General features: G+C 38.3%; 1 protein-coding gene and 1 long non-coding RNA gene across 2 annotated transcripts in view; both read right to left on the bottom strand.

The window, feature by feature from the left end:
• Positions 1-4048: 4048 nt before the first annotated feature.
• LOC309479309 (uncharacterized protein) overlaps positions 4049-18080 on the bottom strand; it is a 103606-nt gene continuing 89574 nt past the window's right edge. Inside the window, exons 2-4 of the mRNA XM_082143373.1 lie at positions 5794-5907; positions 5519-5551; positions 4049-4370 (exon numbers count right to left, since the gene is read on the bottom strand). Of these exons, the coding sequence (XP_081999499.1) occupies positions 4356-4370; positions 5519-5551; positions 5794-5907 (162 nt within the window). The 3' untranslated portion in view covers positions 4049-4355. The remainder of the gene's footprint in view (positions 4371-5518; positions 5552-5793; positions 5908-18080) is intronic.
• On the bottom strand, positions 9019-11645 carry LOC309479836. The gene is made up of 2 exons (XR_014199447.1): positions 10855-11645; positions 9019-9643 (listed from the first exon to the last, which is right to left on the bottom strand). It is a non-coding gene; the product is annotated as an uncharacterized lncRNA (long non-coding RNA).

The following is an 18080-nucleotide window of genomic DNA, read 5'->3' as shown; positions in this document are numbered from 1 at the left end:
TTTTCGTCAACGATGACGATAACGAAATGATTTCGTTGACGCACCTTTTTTTTATGACGATAACGCGACGATGACTAGCTAAAAATGGCTCTAAGGTGACTAAAACATGACGAGTTTTCGTTGACGAGACGAGACGGAACGAAAATGATTATAAGTCTGACGTTCACAATGCATGTCATTTCTGCCTATTTTGCGTGAAATCTGTCTGTTTTGAGCTAAAAAAGGATCAGCAATGCTGCCGCTTCCTTTCCTTGTTTTGGGTACGCCCACCACCCGGCTGCCGCCATGCCGCGCACCAGATTCCGTACAACAACAACAACACACCTGCGGCTGCGGCTAGTCACTCGCCACACATCTTCGATATGAGGCGCCGGACTGGACAAAAGCGAAACGAACTGCGCGAGCGAGCGACAGTGCGCGGGAGAGACCGAGTGAGTCTCCGCGCGAGAGAGACCGAGTGTACGCGAGAGAGACCGAGTGTGTCCGAGCATTAGTTTAGTAGGCTAATTGGTACAAAGTAATATATAATTATTATATAACTTAGATTATAACATCAATTATAACATAAATGATTATTTAACTAATTATATAATAAAGCCACAATTGCCAAAGTAAGAATGTTTTTATTCCTGGCTTTTTTGGAGTAAAACAGTGATTCCACTGTTACCACTTTATCTGTGTGCAATGTTGTAGTAGCTCAAATTGAATTGAGTTACAACACTCGAATTGCAACACTTGCTACAACCTGTCAAACCTAAGCCCATTTCCAATACTTTTTAACCTAAATTAATTTGTTAAAGACTACTTTTTTTTTCTTTTTTTTTACTAAAATTGACTAAAACTTGACTAAAACCTTTTTGTGTTTTCGTAGACTAAAACTTGACTAAAACTATCAAGTTTATAAGTGACTAAAATGTGACTAAAACTAAAAAGCATTTTCGTCCAAAAGACTAAGACTAAAACTAAAAGGGCTGCCAAAAACAACACTGGTTTCACAGCAAGGGTTTAGATTAAGCCAGGATTAGGTCTTAGTTAAATTAGGAAATGTAAGTAGCTTTTATAAACATGCTTTTGAGAAAGAAAAAAACAAAGACATTATTGGTTTGCATTTGCATCTTGAGACAAAACAATGGCACTGACATATTTTAATTTGTCTGTAATAAAAGTTGCTTTCAGTTAAAACAGCTCAAACATGCAGAGACTAGGCTTAAGCCTTGTCTGTGAAACCAGGCGTATATGTTATAACTATAAACTCTGGTTCTAAATGTAACAGACGTAGGCCAGTAAGAGCTGTGTGTGTAAACCTCACTCCCATGGCCTCGACAGGCACACTAGCGACTGACACTAGCGGCTGCGGCCTTTAGCTTCCTTGTTAGCGCGCCCACCTCCCACGCCAGAGACCCCGGTTCGAATCCAGTTCAGAGCGAGTTGAGTTGGACCGGTTCTATAAACAGCTTGTTTCTCCACTGGCAGCCATTCAAAATGAGCTGTGTGTTCTGACGAAATTCATTTATAAACAAATTTATTGTTAACATTTCATTATAGTTCAATATATAAAATAGAAATGCTAACGGATAGCTTTGTTCGTGTATTTTAGACCTCTCTGCCCGGAAAGTGGATTAACAAATCAGATTTAATCTACAATAGCCTTTAGGTTATGGTTTGAGTTTGGAAAAGTGTTATGGTTTTGATTATTTAACAGAAATGAAGTTCAAACACCAACAGATGTTGATCCAGGAACATGTCCCACTTGGCTAAATCATGTTATACCAGGGGAACATGCTGTATTCAGATCATAATTCACAATAAGAACAAATAATTTATGCGTAAAGTAGTTGCATAAAGAGTAGACTTTCTCCACATCTCTTTGTATTTTGTGATTCTCTAGCACACGTGATGGGGGGTTGTAATGGGTAACTGCACCAGGGGGAGGTGATAGCAGGCTTCTTTACCGGGACAGGGCAGCTCCCAGCAGCTGGAGCCTAATTGCAAACACTGAAAGAGAATGAGGTCTATCACTGATGATCATAATTGCACACAAAATCTCCAGGGTATTGTTCTATTCCTCTCACAGTTCCTTTTTGTTCAATAATGTGTTTAAAAGCTTTGGATAGTACAAATGTTACCTTTCAGGATCAGAGCACTATTTTCATTTACATTTTTAAGTGCTTTATGAGAGCACGGATGATCCACTGAATATTCCCTAAACATGCTCATGCCTAAATCACTCAACAAATGGTTTACAAACACTTGCTCTGACTCATACGGCGACCCCATGGTAAAGATGTAGGTGATGTTCTTTGAATCGCTAAAAATAAAGTTATTTATTAGCATTTATTTCTGGAAGTCACTCCATGACAAATAAGCTCATGTTTGGCGTTGGACCTTTGTGCTTTCTGTATTTTTTTTTTCTAATTCATTTGAATTAATTAATGAATTAATTATTATTCAAGTATTATGTAAATGGCTTGTATTGGAAGTACAATTACAGAAAGCATAACAAACCTTACAGAATTGTTTTAGGCTTTTGAAGCTACCTACCAAACTTCTCTAGTCTCTGAAGAATGCACAAAAAAAATCTTGATGAACCCGAGATGAACATTAACAAAAGACAACTCAATGCCAATGGAATCTGTGCAGGAGTGAAATGAATACTCCTCTATTTATCATTAACATGACCTTCGAGACTGTACAGTGAAACATTGAAACAATATGGGAATGAATTCTTTGTTTAAAGAATGAATGTTTAAATTCCTTTTACAGTGTTGTGTGTTCTATTTCCTTGTAAATAGTGAATGTGGGAGGCAAAACAATGATGTGCACCCAAGCCAAAAAGGAAAAGAAATGATGTCATTGCCATGTTGTATGAATATTGTAAAATACTTTTGTCTGTAATGATTCTTGGCATTGCCAAAAGTTACCTCATGTTCTAAATCTAGACTACTACTAAATCTTTGTCCTTAAACCCTGAATGTAATCAATCAATCAATCAATCAATCAATCAATCAATCAATCAATCAATCAATCAATCTCTATCTATCTATCTATCTATCTATCTATCTAGGGGAGCGCGAGGCACAACGTAACGCGGGGCTAGTTGTAACACACTTGTTTTAAATACTTCCACACATGCTAGCATGACGAAACTTGGTGTATTTACTAGTTGCCATTTCACACTATATAGAGAAAAAAATGCGCCAAAATTAATTTTGTTTTGGAAGACATCCAGACATTTATTAAACCATAGCAAAAGTACATTTCTTACTTAAGTTAATTTTTCATCTCTATTTTTTGTGTTTATTTAAAATTAGACAAATCTGATATTATTTTAATCTCCAATATGTTATTTAACAGTTGAGATAGTTCTTTAATGCTTCGCTAACTAGCAGAAGACACTAGCCGGGTTTAAATCCCAGTTGTGCAGGTGGGGCATGTTGTCACACTGCGTTACAATGTGCCCCTACTAGAAATATGCTATTATATTCTATCATTTTATTAATTCTATTGAGAAAACATGAGAAATAGGCGAATAAAGACTGAGAGTCGATGTTCAGAAATTACTAATTATTTATTTGTTTTGAACTATGTTGTATAGCTGTGTTTTCCTGTGTTCGTAGTCAAAACTCAAAAATGAGTTTATATTTAATTATTAAAAAATGGCATTATTTTATATGAAAAAGTTAATAATTGTATTTTATTTAGAAAATATTTTAGTTTGTCTTGTATATTTTTTTATTAGATCAGATAACATTTTGAGCTGTCATATGGTCATGTTACAATGTGCCCCTCACATGTTACAATGTACCCCACCTATGGGGCATGTTGTCACATTTCACTTCCACTCTTTCGGGGTATATCAAGAAAAAAGTATATACTGTATTAATAAAATAAAACCACATAATTGTACTAGACATGTGTGAAATTAATGTGGAAAAAAATAAATACTCTGAACCCTAATTAGATTTACACAAACTGAGAAAGTCAAAAAGCGTTACTTTGTGCCCCGCTCTCCCCCTATCTATCTATCTATCTATCTATCTATCTATCTATCTATCTATCTATCTATCTATCTATCTATCTATCTATCTATCTATCTATCTACAAGCACCATGCACTCCACCTTTCCTTGTAAGATATTAAAACCCGTGCAGAGGTGTGTTTTGACATCTTTCAGGCTATGGTGGGATACAGAGGGGACTTGACCTCTGAGCAGCAGGAGAAACGCCTCTCTGCAGGTCACGGGGTTGACCTCTGACCTCTCCGGACATGTCTCTGCAGGGAGAGGAGCGGTGAGGAGTCATGGGAAATACAGGCGACAGCAGGGGCCATGTCTTTAACCAGATGGCAGGCTTAGATTAGTCATGTCCGCCCTGCTTGACAAAAAGACAAGCACAGCCCTATCAAATCTGTCATTTCTCACACACATCCTCTAAAGGTGAGTGATACAAAAGCAAAACAAAACAAAAAACCCATCATGGGATATTCTACAAAGTGACAGTGCAGTGAGTTGTTGTCATCGTCCGATCAATGATGTCATCGTCTGCCTTCTCAGCAACATGTAAGATAATAAGCTGAGTTTTGTGTCGACGATGACATTTTTTTTTGCCCTCATTAAGGAAGGATGTTGAATCATTTTGGAAATGAAATTCAGATGCATTAATACTGTAGGTTAGATTGGCTTCCGAAATGTTATGAATGTTTGGACAGCTATAAAACAGTGCATAAAAATGGGCATAAAATACCTACATTTAAAAAATAATAATCATTTTGCTTAACTTGATTCAAATGTAGATGGTGTGAGATTTGTGTGAATTTCCCCCCCCAAACCAGTTAACCCTGTCCCACAGCCAATACTTTATTGGACATGACAATAACGATGGTAGCACATCCTAATGAATAGCATAACTGTTTGTCACGACCGGATCTATACATGATTTTTCTGAACTCTGAACTGAACCCATTAATTTTTCTTGACAGATAACTGTGTGATGGAGTTGACTGATCGGCTGTGTAGCCAGGTTTGCTCTTAACTCATTTGGTGGGAAAAAAATCAGTATGTTAAGTTTTCTTAACATAAAATGACCTCAACTCAGATACCTTGTGTAATAAAACCCTAACTGAACTGAGCGCTAAAATTAGACTCGTAACAGTAATTCAACAAATCTCTTGCTGTTTAACTAGTTAGCAATAGCCCACATTATAGCAACTATGCTAAACTTAAACTATGCTAAACTTCCATGCAAAAGCTCCACTCTTCAGCACAATAGTAACCCCAGAGACATAACTGGAACTCTTCTAAACTCACAAATACTAGAACATTAAATACTAACAAATCCTCTATTTTCATTCTTTCTCAAACTCACACATTTAATTTCAATATTTAACCTCCCAATCCACTTTCAGTTAGCGCAACAAAAATTATTAATGTTGTTCCAGTGCAAAATAATTAGCTGCCATTTTTCATATTTAAAGGGATGGTGCATCCAAAAAAATTACAATTCTGTTATCATTTACTCACCCTCGTGGTTTTCCGAACTTGAGTTTCTTTCTTCTGCAGGAAAAAAAGATATTTTGAGGAATGTTGTTAATCAGTTTGGATTCCTATTTACTTCCATTGTATTTTTGCCCATACATTGGAAGTCAGTGGGAACTGAAAGTGTTACCAACATTCCTCAAAATATCTTCTTTTTTCTTTCACAGATGATTTCTTTCACAGCTCATTTTAATTAAGTAAACTGAACAAGGAGCAAAAACAATTTAGTTAAGTGTAAAACGGTGTAAAACTTTTCTGACCTTACAGCCATGCAGGACAGATGCAGCACGACAGATTGCTGGGGAATGTGAGGCATATTTTAAAAGAGGGAAGCGTAGCGAGAGAGAAGGAGAAGGACCACGGCCCCTCCAGCCCTAGAGAGAGCAGAAAACAGGACAAGGTTAATGTACTATGACAGACAGGAGCCAACAACTCTCTTTAATGTTGTCCCGTTAGGACGCCCCCGGTGCAAGCATCTTTCGCATCCTTTAGGAGCCTCTCTGCCAACAACTGGTGGGGGAGAGAGCTGCGGACCAGCTGCCAAACATGACATTTGCTGGCGAGGGCCACTGAACCTCAGCAGGTGACATCTGTGGAACAGCCTTTCATCCCCCGTGCCTGGCAGTGGAAGGGTACCTGCGCGAGGCCCCGGAGAGGGAGAGATGAATGTGCTCCTTCTCTCTCCCCCAGCTGGGGCTCCGCGTTGCCACAGGGCCGGGGCGGCCCATGCTCCCCGGCTTCCAGAGGCAACATCTGCACCCACTGTTGCCTTTGTCCCCATCAGCAACTGATAACATGTGGCCTTCCAGCGCAATTTAAACAGGGGCTGATCATTACAGGGATGAATAAATACTATCATCATGAGAGTTTATTGCTTCATATCAGCTGTTTGATCAAATATGTATAACCGAGCCAGGCGGCTATGAGACGAATATCAAGAGCTGTCCGATCGTGTGCTGCGATGGTGATTTGTAGGGAAAGTAGTTGGCAGTGGATCAGAAAAATATTTCATTTAACAGCCACTGACATAGACGAGAATGTTAAGAGCTAAATATCAAGGTGTTATGAAAAAATGGCTTTTTGTAATGCCTTATAATACACACTTATCATCTGAGTCGTATTAAAGTCAAGTCAAGAAACATTTATATAGCATATTATACAATACAGATTGTTTCAAAGCAACTTCAAATTAGTTAACAGGAAAATAAGGATCAATGATGGAAAATTCATCAGATATAAGACAAACTCAAATGATGCTGTAAAGAAGGTCTACAGAAGACAATAGTCATTATTCAGCTCAATTCAGTTCTGTTGATTCAATTCAGTTCAGTTCAGTTCAATAACAGTGTCAATGCAGTGAAAATTTAATAAATTATGAAATGACAATTCAGCTAAGCAGCTCAACAGAAGACACGTGTCATTATGCAGCTCAAGTCAATTCAATGTTGATTCAATTCAGTTCAGTTCAATAACAGTGTCAATGCAGCAAAGTTAGTGTCATTGGTTATTAAAGTAGGGATGCAACAAATTACTATTTTGATAATTGATTAATCTAACAATGATTAGAACAATTAATCAACAATTATTCACTGATTAATCAGTAGGCTTTGATTATCCAGCTTTTGCAATTAGTTAAAATATTGAGTTATACTACCTATAACTAATAAATAAAACATAAAAATCACTTCAGCTTTTGAAAATTTCTTTTTAATGAACTTCGAGCCAACTGAATAGACCAATGTCCTTCAGGTTTTCTGTCCTCCTCAGAAGTCATCAAGAGTCCAACTGCTACAGTGACTGGTATTGTGTTTTTAATAAGGCTGGGCATTGACACAAAGTTATATTCATAAGCTTGCAATATCAATTAATTTGGATATATACATGATAAGGTACAGTACATCATTTCTCTCAAGGAAAAAACTTTTAAAAATGCTATGAACTAGGCTATACAGGGAACCCAGTCAGCTGGAACATTACTATAATATTAAAGGTTAAAATAAACAACTGATTCAGATACAATTTCATATGTTTTTCTAAAAGTAAATAATAAAATAACTAAAAATATGATTATGTTATACACTGTATATTTTTTGAAAAATACTCAGAGTTCAGTCAATCCAAATGGCTACATGATGGCACACAAGTGCCCTGCTCACTCCAAAGTCCCCACTTCAAGGGCTCTGCCGCCTTCGAAGGGAGTAGGGCATAGCGTGCGTTTATGTATTTGGTTGTATTGTGAACGTTTGCAGCGCGTTTCTGTATTTGGTTGTGTGGAGTATTTGCAGCACATGTGTTGTGAACCTGATGATGTTTTTTTGGGGGGTTTTTTGCAGGTGTTTTTCTATTTGCATGTGTTTTCTTCAGTTGCAGCGCGTTGAGCTCTCTCGGCCACCATGAAACACTGATTGAGCGATTACATGAGGCATGATTCAGTTTAGTAAGTTGTACTGTATATTTCAACATCCATTGTGATTCATGTTTATTTGGTGCTATAACCAGTAGAAAAGAGAAAGAGATGATCAGTTCACGTGCCGCTTGAACTGAGGTGATATATTGATGTCTCACGGTACATTAAACAGAGTCAAAATCAAATTTATTTACTGCTCTTCTTCTGTTGAATTACATTCAGGAAGGCTGCATTACAGTATTACAGTGCCCCACTGGTCAAACCACGTCATTACAGGCCATTACAGGCCTGTATAATTTTATAATGGCCTTGAACATGGTATCACATGAGTGTTACCAGAAATTTTATAGGCTAATTTTGTTTGTGCATGTATAAGGGGGGAGGGGGTCTGTAATCAGTAATCAATTAAAACAGGTCTAGCATCAATTGTACTTGCTTACATTCTGGTGCATTTGTCTTTGCTCAGCAACTTTAAATTAATGCTAATTACTCTGACACTGGTGCACTTGCCCCGTGTCTCTGATGTCACTCAGTCTCCACGAGTTCCTGACAGCATTTCTTCCAAATGTGCTCGTAATTGGCAACCCATGGTGAACTGACACACACAATTAAATCCAATTCTCATCATGCAGCCTTTACATCGGGTCAAGTTTAGAAACCATTATACAAATTGAGGGCAGACATTTACTAAGCGTTTCATAGTCCTTGAGGGTCTTTGTCTGCATGGCATTTAGGTAATATGGCAATCAGTTCTCTTATTTCTGCAGTTTTTTTGTCACATTTTATAATTATTGTGATGGGTGGATCTCACAAAAACATGGCCAGGTCACACCAAAATAAAAAGGGATTTTTTATTTATTTTTTGCATTCAATTTTCCAGTTAGATTTTTCAATGACAGTAAAACACATTTATGCAGTAAAATAATAATTTGTGATTTTTTATTTATTTATTGAAATCAGCATGAATAAAGACAGCTACAAACACTACCACCATATATAATTGTTGTTTTGCATTACAATAATGGGAATTTAAAGAAAACTAATTGTCATGAAAATTCAGGTCACAAAATAAAAAAAATTACTCCATATGACCTGAACATGAGTAAGGATTTTGAGAGAATAATCTATGTATCTTATTAAAAATATTCAGGATTATCTATTTAAAAAAGCAAACTTATCAGAACCTTTGTTTACAGTCATGAGGGCCATCTTGAGGTGCTGTGGTCAGATGGTGTTTGTGCAAACATGGGGTTGATGGGGCAGAGAGTGAACATGCTTCCCAAAGCTTTGCTTTCATCTTCATTTTCGGTTTTGACCCAGGTTAACGTCTCCTCGATGTTTCCACATAGGTGGGCCGCTGTACACCCGCAAGTGCCATGTTTAAAAAGAGCTTCTGCCTGCTGTTCCTCTGCCACCTCCCTGGGTGTGAACCTCACCGTGTTGGCTTGCAAACAAAGCTCAACATGAGGCGTGCTAGAAATGAAAGGAGGCAAAGGAGATGAAAAGAGCAGAGAAGAGAGGAGCGCTGCGCCCTCCAAGAGATCCACACATGTGCAGACTCTGTGCAGAAGGGTGAGATTGTCATGCTAAAGATAGTGGTGCTTTGACAGCTCCCAACATCTTGAGTTGACGTGTGCCATGTGCTGAGTGTCTCTCAACTACTTCAGTCAGGTTTGCAGTCTTCCTTTCCAGTTTCATGCTGTCTGAAAAAGAAAAAAAGAGAAATATGCAATTTCATCATTCATTTTTAAGCGTCCGTGACCTCCGGTCTTTTACACAAAGACCTGGTGATACTCTTGCCAGTGTGATTTACTACCAGCTTCCAGAAGTCTGCTTTAAGGTGTCACAGGTTGCATATGAATAGACCAGAACTATTGTCAGTAACACATCTTCCTACACATTTACAAATGCATAAACTATTAACTGAGGGCATGTAAATTGAATATAGTACATTGCATATCCATCCAAATTTGCTTTCACACAGACGACCTGCCAAGAGGCTGTTAGTTTCTTGAGAGGGAAGGGCAAAGGATTACAAATATTTCAAGAAAACCAAAAGAAAAAACAACAACATGCATAACAGTAAACTAAAAATATAAAGGCGTGAAAAACAAGGCATAAAAACACATACATTTATGCCAGTGTCATGTAAATGTGTTGTGAAGTGTTATGAAACATGCATAGCTACAGGTCAGTAGAATAAATGGATGTTGTGCTTGATATGTAAAGGTCAATTACTTTTTATTTGCATCTATTAATTTAACCTATTTATGAATTAAGAATTCATGATATTTGTAAAAAGAAAATGACCTTGACAGATATATATTATGAGGATGACGTGTACACTTACATGTATTCAAGGTGTAAAGAAAGGTGTATGTTATTACTTTTTAAATTATGGTTACAACACATGGCATTTTCAGAGATATTAAATAGCTTTTAAAAGCAATTTTTAAAAGCATTTAAAAACATATAAATACCAACATTAATACAAACATGAATAATAGTAACACTAATAACAATACTACTACTAATATCAATCATTTTTATTCTCATTTTCATTATTACTATTTGCCATTGACTTGTCATGTTATCTGATAAATTTATTTAGAATTCCAGAAAATGCTCTGTTTTGGGATTGTTAAAGTTAAAGTGGATCATTCCCATACAGTAGTTTGTATGATAAACTACACCTGTGATTACTCTGTTAGGACACCTGTGTGAAATTGAGGGGAAGTGACTTCATACATCCACCAAAAATGGTTCAAAGTAATTGCAAATATTGCTTAACTACTTGCTACTTGGTGATAATTGATTAGCTAAATCAATGCCATTCATACATTTTAATTATGACTTAATTATCCAAACACATTCCTATGTCTGTACATGCATATATGTGCTCTCAGAAACTGACCTCTTGCTTTCGCTTCCATCTGTATCGGTCTTCCCTCCTCCAGCAGATATTGTACTTCAAGCTCAGCCGCCATTTGACCCTCACTCAGCTCATGAGGGTCACGCATGAGAAGAGAGCAGCAGAGGCAGAACACTGTCTCCACTTTAAACAGCCTCTCACTCACAGAAGACAAACCAGCGCTAATCCACGCTGAGACAGGGCAGGCACGGGGGAAATATGTGTGTGTGCATATTATGTTACTACGACATAGATCTTTATGTTCTCAGAGCTGGTGTCTCAGTCAATGCTGGTAGTGTGGTGGAGAGGAGATGGAGGAGATATGTCTGGTGCCTCTGGGGAGAGACTGCAGACCTTTTCTTGGGGTTTTGTGCGGTGTGTTGAGGCAGGACCTTTGAGAGCGGGGTCCTAAGTACAAGTGAGAGGAAAATACTCCACGGAGAACGTTTTGGCTGCAGTCCCTGTGAATCTGCCTGCTAAATGACTCTTGTTATTGTAAGCTAAATAGCACAGAGGATACCAGGAGTGAATGTAACATAGGAAGGCCGTCCAAAACAGAGAGCAGACCCAGGTGAACATGGACAGAGCGTGTTTAATCAGCTCTTTAATGGAACTGTGACTTAAGAATGATAAACAAGCTGATGCAGTTTGTTAGAATCAAAATGATTAATGACAAATGAAACATGATAGTTAGTTTTGTTGCTTGCTGGCGTTATTACTAATGCTCAAATTAAGGGTTTGGGATTTGAACAAACCCCTAAACTTAAAGTCGGCATGAAATCAAAACTGACAAGTTTTATTTTTTATGAAATATTGCAGTATTTATTTATCTGTGCACATCATTATTATTTCTTCATGTGCCCTAATCATTTTTAATCAAAATATCTTCCCCTCGCTCAAAATATCTTCCCCTCCCTCCGCAGTGACATCCCTTCTCTTCCCTGATGATGTGTTTATGGGCGGGACAACCTGTCACTCACATGACATCACAGCAATAGCAAACCACAACCATCCAATCAATTCCCAAGGACAAAATCAAGCCCCGCCCAACAGTTTTTCTTGTTGGAGAAGCTGTTTCATTCAGCTATACGTCACAATAGTTTCATACCGGTTTTAAGTATTCAACTTTGGTGTATAACTATTCTTGCACTGTTTGTGTTACAGTCATGAATTATACCTTAAGTCATTCGGCTTGGGCCCTGTCACAAATAGAAGTCCTCACAACTTTCTGCTGCGGAGCTCATGGGCTCGGCAAAAGTGCACATCGAGGGAGCATATTGGCCACAAAGCATCCTTCTGAAACCTAAAATGACAAATGGGACACCCTACGGTCTTGTGTGCTTAACGGACATGCGGCGGCCAAGTTAAGTTTGCAAGACCACGAGTGCATATTATGGCCTTGGGACAGAGCCTTGGTGAGGAGGCCCTTATGCAGGTGATTTGAAATATGATTTTTTTTGCTAGTCAGATGATAAGATGGTCAAAAAAATTGGATTTACTTAAATAGAAGGAGGATCACAAGTCATATTTAGGGACCAGAAGATCTAACACACTCTCATTGCCAAATAAATATAGATTTCCATACAGTTTCCATACAAATCACATCATACAAACATCGACATCTTATGAAATAGTAATTTTCTTATTTTCTGATTGGTTGGAAAATCAATATTTTTTGGGCATAGCAACAGCATAGTATCAAGTTCATGGTTTTGTTCAGTGTGTTTTGATTGAGGGGCTGTTTACACAACATTGTTTTCAACTAAAAACGTAAAACCTTTTATACGTTTTTGCTGTTCGTGTACACGACGACGGTGTTTTGGGTGCCTGAAAACTCAAACTTTTGAAAACGGTCTCTGTGTAAACAGCAAAAACGCGAATCTCTGAAGAAGACGATGACGTCATGCACATGCGTAGTATGTGTTCACTGTTAAGTCTATAGTGTTTCATCACCATCTAATGGTCTGGCAGCAGAATACAGGGTTTTTAGTCGTTTTCGCTTATCCGTGGGAATGGGGATCGTTTTGACAATGGTGTCGTCCAAAGGACAAACTTCTCCGTTTTAAGCACATCATTGTCATGTAAACGTACCCTTAGTTCTGTTCTGTCTCCTTGTCATGATTTGATCTGGTTTCCTAGTTTGTTCCCTCAGCAACTGATTCTGTTCACCTGTTTTGTTAATTAGTTCTCCTTGTTATTTAAGCCCTGTGTTTCCAGAGTTCATTGTTCGGATTCGTCAATTGTTGGTTGTCCTTACTCCTGAGTTTCCTGGTGTTTGGATTATTGAATTAAAGACTGTTTCCTCTAGTTCATTGTCTTCATGCGCTGAATACTATTGCCAAGCGTGACACGTACCAAACTAAAAACTATTTAGAACATTTTAGAAACTGTATAAACGCAATAGGCTACAATCACACGTATATCTCCACTTCAACTGGTAATCTGTTTATTTACAAACATCTGATGAACATCGTTAAAAAAACAGTTTTACATGTACGTTAAATCGTAAACATTTTCCAAATGTCTATTTAAAATCTGACAGGAAACGTCTTAGAGACATATTCATATTTCGGATGAAAAAACACATAAAATAGTCTCTGCGACGTATGTGTGCGATCAGGGTGGTAACCACCCAAAACACCCTATCATTTTGGAGGTCTAGCACCACTCACAGATAATGTAAAAATCTACATGTTTTCATCCACAGTTAAAATGTTAAGTAAAACATTATAATAACCGGTGATAACCTTGGTCATTCAATTCACAAAAGTTTTCTCACAAAACTGAGTTTACACTCATAATTTTCGTTAAAATGATTAACGGTTCTACTTAATGGACCTTTCATTGCAATAATTCTGCAAGCTCTAATCCTCTCACAGTGAAAGAGCTCTGCTTTGATTTGGATCACCATGAATCTTTGTGAGAGCTCTTATGACCCTCATCTTTGGTGGGCTGAGAGTGGTGCCCTGCTGTACACCCCTGAGAGAGTAAACATACAGAGAGAGGCTCCAGTCTCTGAGACGCAGATGCCCTGAGATGGCCTACATATCCGATTAGCTCACTGGATCAATATTGGGCCTACTTCAGTCTAATATACAGCAATATGACATAAAAAATAAAAATAAAATAAAGACAATAGCTGGGCAGATTGCCGGATCAAACATTACCAGTTCAATTGCTGGTATTTAGGAACATTGTCCATTTAAATATCTCATTTTGTGTCCTAATCAGTCTGCCATTATAAAGCGATTTACAATTCATATTTTAATATATATATATATATATATATATATATATATATATATATAAAATATTGTGAAATCCATGCCACATATATTTCTGTCACCTTCAAGTTGTTCTGAACCTGTATGAATTTCTTTCTTCTGCTGAAGAAAGACATTTTATAAATGAATACTTATTATTGTCCACACAGCCCCATATCCATTCACACCTCTCCAGACGGTATGACTCTAATTATTCTTGTCTTTATTATATTTACTGATGCCTTTCTATCACTGTTTTAATGCCTCATTTCTTTGATCAAATTTATCTTGGATCAAACTTCTTCTTGGATCTATTATACATAAAAGGGCATCAGTAATGTCATATACAGACATCTTTTGGAGGTCATTAGGTCAGACGATGACCAATATGAGGAACATGACTGTACAGGAGGAGATACACAATATGGAGCAAACATGACGACACATCCTTACACACTGCTAAACTAATTCAAGGGTGTACACCAAAATGAGGTCAAAAATCTCCATAGCTTCTTAAAACATTCTTAAAAACCTCGTAAAACATAAAAAAGAATATTAAGGGAGTACAGTAGAGCACCTCCATTGCTTATATAGTTGGAGGATTAAGGGCTTGTATGACAGAGTTTTAAGAAGGACTGCAGCTTTTCCAAAGGCAAAGAGTTGGGTTACTCCTTATTAGGTCATTGATATTAATACACCAATGTTATTTAGGCATTACTTAAGTGTGCATGTGATCAATAGACTGCTTGCAAGAGTCCATGAGCAATTCAAACTGTCTACTCATGCAACAACAAACAGGTTGGTGGTCAGGTAGTGGAAAACCCTCAACACTAGTGTTTAGGTTGTTACGTTTTATCAGCACATTTCATCCCGGTGTATTATAAATGTTTAATTCATTGACTTAGAAGTTAAAAGGCAACATTCCTTCCACATAATCCAAAGGCAAGATCTGTTTTATTCTATTCATAATTCATCCCAATTATGTTAACTCCTTAAGAAATAGTGGGGCTGTAATTTTGCCCAGTGTGTACATTGTGTCTGCACTGCATACAGATATAAATCAGAAGTGGCGGCCCACTGAAAGAGTCCAATAAAGCCGGCGAAGACTCCCAGTGAAGTAGATACTTTACACAGGCCCACCCTCCGCCGAGAGACTGCTTGGTTGAGCGACTGTAATTCCTCTGAAGGAAATTCATTAGGATTTGTCACTTCAGCTAACCTGCAAGTCTTTTATCACATGAACACACACAAACACATTAATTAAAACAAACAGCACAAGCATGACCGGCATCTCTAAAGACGACTGTTAATACAATAAATGTGCTGAAGATTTAGATGGGAATGAAAGGTTAGAATTTATGGTCAAAGTGTGTTTGGCTATGATTGCACTCTCTTGGTCCGGCGGCAGGGATTAAGTAGTTACAGAAGGCCTCCCACAATCCCCTTCCCTTGTTTGGAATTTATGCTGTGCTAGAACCAGTTTAACCAGACTATACTTAACCTTAACCCAAGGACCTTTTAATACATCAAAATACATAATTAATGTCATTAATTTTGGATAATAGTCACATTTCTGAAGGAGTGAATAAATTAATTCAATACTTTTCTGATGAGCGTTGTGTGAACATTAAAGTGTCCCTATTATGCTCTTTGGGATATTACCTTTCTTTTACGGTGTAATACAGCTGTAATTGTAAATGTAAAAGGTCTGCAAAGTTTAGAAAATCAAAGTGCACAACAAATTGAGTTATTGCCTCCCAAAATAAAGAACCGATTCTGAACTGCCTGAAATAATTCCAGTGTTACTTCCTGCACAAACCTATGTGGTTTGTAACAAATTAGCATAATGCCCACGCATGGTCTTCATTGGCTGCCTGCCAACATCTACTTTGATACACATCTACCATCTACCTGCCCTCAAACACTGTAGTTGTAGCTGAGGCCTGGAAAAGATTGGTTCATGTTGTCGACATGTCGAGAGGACGCCATTTTCTGTGCTGTGAAAGCAAATCCACTTTCCATGCATTTTCAAAGAATAAGGACTCGGGCTTGAATTTATAGAGTAAAATTTACGCCATTGTTACTGTTTGTATCACTGTGTGTGCAAGTGCTAAGGAAGCCTTCGGAGCTAAAATTTAGATATGGTAATGGCCGTTTGAAAACTCTTTCTTAAATTAGTCTTTTTTTTCATATTGTAAGTGTTTTTATTATTATTTTGGGATGGATGGATGGATGGATGGATGGATGGATGGATGGATGGATGGATGGATGGATGGATGGATGGATGGATGGATGGATGGATGGATGGATGGATGGATGGATGGATGGATGGATGGATGGATGGATGGATGGATGGATGGATGGATGGATGGATGGATGGATGGATGGATGGATGGATGGATGGATGGATGGATGGATGGATGGATGGATGGATGGATGGATGGATGGATGGATGGATGGATGGATGGATGGATGGATGGATGGATGGATGGATGGATGGATGGATGGATGGATGGATGGAAAAAAATTAAATGTATTGACCTCATTGGGATCAAACATAAAGAAAGTACAGTCAATGACACCAGAATACGAGGGTTCAGCTGAACCGAGCCCCTAACACTGGTTCCAGATCTGAGCAGCTTTTACAGGAGACCGCTCGTCTCTCAGAGGGGGCAGAGGGAGGTGAGGCAAGAGACAGACTAAGAGCGCAATACATCTGAATGTTCAAACAAATTATAGTTTTGTGCCACCTAAGTAAACAGCACTGGGCTCTTGGCCTGATGCAGCTGAGAGATATGGTCCTGCCCACAGAGCCACTGAGTCTAGACTCCAGATGTGCTCACACAAACACACACGCGTCTATAACATCCCAGTTCAGTCTACTAGGTCACTGACATGGTAAAATCCCCTTACAGATATTCTGTTAATGAGGGCAGATTGAAGAACATGCTGCGCCTTATATGTGTGAAAACGGGGAGAGAAAAAAAAAACTGTTGAACGCTGAGCAGTAAAACATGTTATCTTCTGTAATGCGTTCTGGGGAACACTTGCGACACTGCTGGGACACTTGAAGAAAAAGGGAAGCAAATTAGAAAAACGCTGATGACTAATTACATATTCATTTTTATAATCGTTTGGAGAGATACTATGATCAAGTCAATTACGTACGATAAGACGATGATGATTCTTACTTGATTAGGATGCACAGTGAGTGGCATCAATTTGAACTTTGAAAAACCTCTGAACGTGTGAAGTGACGCTAAAAGCATTCTCATAAAACATAAAAGCAGCTCTCGTCGTGTCAGTCTCGATGCGTTCTCTCTTTCTCTGGTGCCTACGTGAGCAGCGTCACACTAGCTATTCTTGTAGGTTTGTTAATTGTTTGTCACCCACCAGGTTCCATCTGTCGGAGTCCCTCAGTCCCTGAGCCATGTGTGCCGGCGCTGCATCCCGCTCCCTCGTCAGTGACCTGAACCGCTCTCTTCCCTCCCTTACATTCATACCATCCTACAAACATCATATCCTTAAACCTCCTTATTGAAACCTTTGAGGGCCCTTATCTAATTGAGGGCGAAAGCAATTAGAATTGTATGTGGTTTTCATTTGGCAGTGTGGAAAATCTGCCTCCACCTTCTAAGTGTGAAGAATCACATTTCTTGTGATGTTAGCATTACGTCGAGCCAAGCTGTGCAGGACTATTGTGATGTACTTCTTTGAATTCATGCACCATGTTACAGTGCTTTCAAATGTACAAGTGATGGAGTATTACTGAAAAGAGATGGATAGTAGTTGTTGGAGTCTGTTGTTGGTAACCTTCACCCGGGCAATGTGATAGAGCCGTCTGTCTTCGTGCCGTGACAAATGAGAGGTGGAGCTGTGGTGTAGTGGGGAATCATACAGGCTGAGCTGGGCTAATGTACCACCACTGGAAACAGGTGGCTGAGTGGTCCCAAGGAATTCTGGGTC

The sequence above is a fragment of the Leuciscus leuciscus genome, assembly GCF_965113295.1.
Source record: "Leuciscus leuciscus genome assembly, chromosome: 17".
NCBI lineage: Eukaryota > Metazoa > Chordata > Actinopteri > Cypriniformes > Leuciscidae > Leuciscus > Leuciscus leuciscus.
The sequence above is the reverse complement of the archived record's forward strand: the minus strand, read 5'-3'. Positions and strand labels throughout refer to the sequence as shown.